This window comes from Olea europaea, unplaced genomic scaffold (genome assembly GCF_002742605.1).
Source record: "Olea europaea var. sylvestris unplaced genomic scaffold, O_europaea_v1 scaffold1144, whole genome shotgun sequence".
NCBI lineage: Eukaryota > Viridiplantae > Streptophyta > Magnoliopsida > Lamiales > Oleaceae > Olea > Olea europaea.
The window spans coordinates 40,318-46,311 of record NW_019228831.1 but is presented as its reverse complement, the minus strand read 5'-3'; the positions used below and the strand labels follow the sequence as shown (position 1 = coordinate 46,311).

Here is a 5,994-nt window from a genome sequence, read left to right as displayed (position 1 = left end):
TTCCGGTTTAATCTTTTCAATCTCAAACGAAAAGGAAATGAGTGAATTGAGTGCAACTTTATAAATAGTACCATTGGAAAAATTTCAATGTGGGAGAGTGCATTTCATAAGTAGGAAAGGAGATATTTGATATTAAGGGTTGGGATTAATGCCAACTTGCAGATATATATATATATATATATATTTATTTATTTATTTTTTTGGGCACAACTTTATACGGACTTAAGTAATAACTTAGCGTGGCTATTCGCATATGATAGGCTTCAAATCTTTTCAATAGCAATATTGTGAAGTTTGTTTTGAATTAAATGCTTAGATGCAAACCTAAGTAGAATATGATAAGTTGTCCGACGAAGTTGAATCTTACTTTTCTAGTTTTGCGTGTGTATCTTGAGATTTAATTTTCTAATTCTATTTTGCGACAGGGACAACAAAAGTTTTTAGTTTTTTGTGTTATGGGGAAAATCGAAAAGCTTGTAGGACTTGAGCTGCAAAATTAAGAGAATTAAGAAATTCCCAGCTCGTCACTTCGATGGGAAGCGGGTGGCTGCTCTACTATAGTAGCACGCCATATTTTTAGCAGCCACACGGGCCAACTAATTTTTACGTATTTTTTGTTGTAGACTTATTTTTAAATTTTTTTTTAAGACCTAAAAAGACCCTATTTTTTTTTCTAGTTAAATAAGACATTTTTGAAGATTCAATAAAATGAAAAATACAAGATTTCATTTCAATTTTATTTTATTATTATTATTTTTTCAATAATAAACTCAGTGATGTACTTCTCTCATGATGATTTACGGCTAAATTTGTTAGGGAAACAATGTAATTTTATGTCTAAACACTAAATTTTTTATGATTGAATCCTCGATTTAACGATGTTGTGTATTTTTTTTATTATTGTAATGATTGCAATTAGTTATCTAATCAATAATTAATTGACGTACGGATGTTGATGAGTCGACAATCGAGTCATTTGTCTCTCTTAGTCGGAAAGGAATGTGGAAGAGAAATGGGGATTAAGTAGAAAATTGATTGGGTGGTAGCGTAGTGGAAACACTTCTTCCATATTTTGTAGATCGAATAGTAAAAGCAGTATTTTAGTTTTAACTAGAGGATACAGATTTACTTTTACAATCATTGTGATTGTCAAAAAAAATTTTGGACGGATAATTGCATTTAATTTAGTTAAAACTCACGATACAGCGGGTGTAAATTAATTGAGTATAAGCAAATTTTCTTGAGAGAGGTTTTCAATTAACTTTGAGAAGTTCGGCCGAATACATATGATAATTATTTTTCATGGTTTGATATGATATATCAAGGAAAATATAAAATTTTAGGGCTTTTTTTTTTTTTTCCTGATCGCTATAATCCATAAATCGACCATGTCAACTAGTTAGTTGATCATAGATTAGTGTTAATCTATAAAATAGAAACAGCTTCAAAGTTAGTTTTTGGATTTAATTCAAATAAATAATATGATTAAAGTAAGAATAAATAATATTAATTAAAATGATAATTCGGATTCCTTAAGTCCACTTGCTACGAATTTGACGATGTTTTACACTTGTAATTTTTAGAGAACTAATATTGAACTACTTAATCTAAAAGTTTGAACTAATATTTTTTGGATTGCGTCCCTTAATATGGCCAATCATTTTTGTGTGGATATATTTAAAAGAATTTATTTCAATATCCTACTTGTTGATAATATGAAGTGGAATATCATATAAAACATTGCTTGCTGTCGACATTTTTTTCCCTTTTTATTCCATTTAATCTCTCTAGAGCGATATAATTTATTGAGATATCTCAATTTTAAATATTTCATGTACCTTAACCTCTTTTGGAGTTTTCCAATTATTATGTCTATATACTCACAAAGTAAGTATCTCTTTGGTGTGACCATCATTACTATTTACTTCATATACTTTTGGAGATTTTTGTATTAAAATAAAATGTCATCATGCTTTAGGCGTGTCATTGATTTATTAGATATGTCTTTCTAAGACGTCAAGTTATGTTGAAGCATATAAAACTATTGTATGAAATAGTGCTAATCTTTTTATCGATAATTTCTAAATGAAATCTCTAACTTCTATTTCAAATTATCTTGTCCAATACAAATGACGTCGGCAAACGTTGTATAAAATATCACTCATCAAGCCTTAAGATATTTTAGAAGAATTCAATCTAAACATGTACTTTCTGCAGCATTCTTTAATGTCTATTACAGTGCACTATGATGAAGAAATTGAAATATATGGCAAAATAAAAATCATTAGACGGAAACATTAGACCGTGACCGTAAACCAAATATACCGATGAGAATTTTGATGTTTACTTAATGCATATAAGTGTTATCGTTTGTAAAGTATCATTCTTTAAGCGAAAATAAAAGTATTTTATTCCCAACGGCAATGATTTAGCAATTAGTAGGAGGCACTTAACAACAATCAATTCTGCTAGTTCATTTATCCTCATAAGAACTAACATTTATCATCATCGTAACTATAAAATATTGACAAGAAACACTGTCTTGATGGTATAATCTGAAAATTATAATCATAATTTAAAATTTGAGCGAGTAATCTCACAAACTTCAGATTGTGAATATATTAGAACATCATGGAATCGTTTCCTAGATGTATCAAAGATAAAAATAATAGATAGATGATCAACATAGAGGATGATAGTACCTTTACATCACGGTAATTTATTTTAAAGATTATAGGGAGACAATCCTAACCTTAGTTAATGATGGTTGATGATAAATTTTCAATATGAACAAATATCATTCGAGAATTCGTTTAATTGAATAATATTTTGATTATTCAACTAACATTTATTGAAATTCTCATTTTGCATCATTTTGGTCAAGTGATAGTATAATTGGCCATGTCAAAACAATAAATATTTTCAAGATGTTGAACTTTTTGTTCAATTTAATATTTGTTATGATTATACTCATAGTTGTCTAGTACAGGGACTCAAAAGAAAGTGAGACACGCATCCATTGGAATTTTACTCGACAACGATATTTTGTTTCAATAATACCATGTACATAATTTCTTTATAATTTATATTCATATCTTTCATTTGAAAGCTACTCACTTGGTCCCTACAAAACAATCCTTTTTATAAGAAAAGTATTTGGGGACTATAAGAAAGAATACGTTCATATGAGATGGAGCCTATAATTTAAAGCCAAATATGCCGTTAGTACAAAATACCAATAATTTCATGACTCCACTATCAAATAACCAATCAAATCTAATTAATTATGAGAAACAATCCATAAATTCAATCAATATTATCATGCCTCTCATATATTTGAAGATAAAAATAAATTGTCTTTTTCTCCGGGAAGTTAATCTTGTTAAAAGATAACAATATTAAACATGAACTACATAAATATAATTTAATTTTGATGGAAACATAAATTTTAATTAAATTCTATATTTTAAAATCTTAATTAGCGTTAGTACGCTTATAATATTTTCTTAATCTCTCTAGTTGTCGTCCTTCTCTTTATTTTAAACAAAAATAATTAATTTAGTCAAAATTTAGTCAAAAAATAATTAATTTAGTCAAATTTAGTCAAAAAATAATTAATTTAGTCAAATTTAGTCAAAAAATAATTAATTTAGTCAAATTTAGTCAAAAAATAATTAATTTAGTCAAATTTAGTCAAAAAATAATTAATTTAGTCAAATTTAGTCAAAAAATAATTAATTTAGTCAAATTTAGTCAAAAAATAATTAATTTAGTCAAATTTAGTCAAAAATAATTAATTTAGTCAAATTTAGTCAAAAAATAATTAATTTAGTTGAAAGTAAGAACGCAAAAGTAACAAATACAATAATTCTAACCAATGAAGCATAAGAAATAATAGTGGAGAATCATGTATTATTCATAGATGTAGCAAAAGTCATAATTCCATATTCACAAGTTTTCAAGTAATCCACACATATTATTTTATAGATTAAATATTAGCAAAAGTGACAATTCCATATTCACAAGATTTCAAGTAAGACTCTTGATAAGTATTATTTCAAGAGTAAACATCTAATTGTGGAACACAGCTTTTATTTTAATTGCATAAGTTACTAAGAAAAATGGATTGTTATCATCGCATATAATAATAATAATAATAATAATAATAATAATAATAATAATAATAATAATAATAATAATAATAATAAATGAGCAACATGAAAATGTGCCGATAACATACTATAAAATTATAAATTTTACAGAGTAATTTTACAGTAGGCCATAATCGTCAACATCGTGGAAATTTAGGGATAATCTTATTGGTTACATAATAATAGTGGGTCGGCCAATAATAATAGGTGGTCCCCAGATTCTAATGTCATGTTTATTTGTCCAGAGGAGTGCATGAGAGAGATGTAGTACCGATCATTTATTTTTATAATATCCAATTTAATATGTTAAATTTTCTTAAGTTGTTGATAAGGTCGAATAAAACTTACATATTATTATCAGAAGTGTTCCTTTTTTGTGTGCTCAAATAAAAAAAAATTAAAAAATTAAAAAACAAAAAGAGGGGGTTTGATTTAGAAAGCTTTTGATTAAAGTTAAAATAAATTTTGATAAAAGTTGATTGAACATATGGTGAAAAGATTGATAAAGTTTGTGGGTTGCATGAAATTCGAAATTAAAATTAATTACTGATTTTGAACTAAATTATTTAGTAACGTTTTAAATTTTCCCAAACAAACACTTAATTTTTATAAAGATACACATAAAAAGTAATCTTGCATAAGTAAATATTATTGTAAACTTGGCCACAACACGTTCAATATAAACTACACCACAAGCTGAAATATGCATACTTATTACAAAAGCTGAAAAAAATCTCACTTGGAAATGAAAGCAGCCAATTTCTTCATCAAATCCTTTGCTTGCTCAGTATAAGGATTATTTACATGAAATTCATGATCTTCTCCATCAACCTCCACCAGTTGTTCTTCACCTTTCCACCCACTTTTCTTCACAGTCTCAACGTAGAGAATCCCTCTAGGCGTAAATGCATCCTTCCCTGCTAAACAAACCAGCAGCCTTGAACACGCCAGCCCGGATAAGCTCGGGGCGTTCTCTACAAATGGATTGATCATCGGATTGTCAATCCCACCAGCGGCTGATGGATAAACACACATCCAAACTTTATATGCAAAACCAGTCAAATCTTCTTTTGATTGCGGTCCAACTGGTTTTGATCCCCAGAAATACGGATAACATAGATACGTACCCATGATTTTCACATCCCCGATCAATGGTTCCACCCCAGCTCGGAGAGCAATATTATGTGCTATATTGCCACCTGCACTATCGCCACCGATATACAGATGACCAAAATCGCCATGTTTAATAATCCATGGATCCTTTTCGATATTAGCGTTTGCAATAACGTGAGATGCCACCCATTGAAGGGCAGTCCACGAATCTTCATAGGCTATGGGTAGAAGGTGTTCAGGGGCGAGCCTGTATTCAACAGAAATGATTAGAGCTTTTGCTTCGGCGGCTAAAAAATTCATGTAACGGTGGTAGGGCAAACAGTAGGGGGAATCGACGATAAATCCACCGCCATGGTAGTAGACTAAAACGGGGAGTTTTTGGTCGGTGTCTGTCAGCTTTGGCAGGAATAGTCTGGCTTTGACATCCGGTGAAACAACTATTATGTCTTTGGAGGCTACGCCAGTGGTTGGGTCCTCCGGTGACGGAGGGACACTAGTTGTGATCACGAATCTCTCGATGGTTCCATCTGTGTACACTACGAGATAAGGAGAGAGGTCGTGGAGCACTTTTTTGGTGTGGTTGGAAGCCATGGCAGTCTTCTTTATTTTATGGTTACAAGTTGTAGATGAGAAAAGAGAATATGGTTTTGGATTAAACAATTCTCCCAATTATATAGGGGTTCCATTGCGTTGCTTAGACGATAAGAGGATTGCTTTTGGTTGGAAGATG

At 29.8% G+C, this 5,994-nt stretch overlaps 1 protein-coding gene across 1 annotated transcript; it reads right to left on the bottom strand.

Annotated features, from left to right (window-relative positions):
* Positions 1-4,772: 4,772 nt before the first annotated feature.
* LOC111373572 (2-hydroxyisoflavanone dehydratase-like) lies at positions 4,773-5,994 on the bottom strand. The gene has a single exon (XM_022996123.1). It carries the CDS (start codon positions 5,853-5,855, stop codon positions 4,887-4,889), a length of 969 nt encoding a protein of 322 aa, XP_022851891.1. The 5' UTR covers positions 5,856-5,994; the 3' UTR covers positions 4,773-4,886.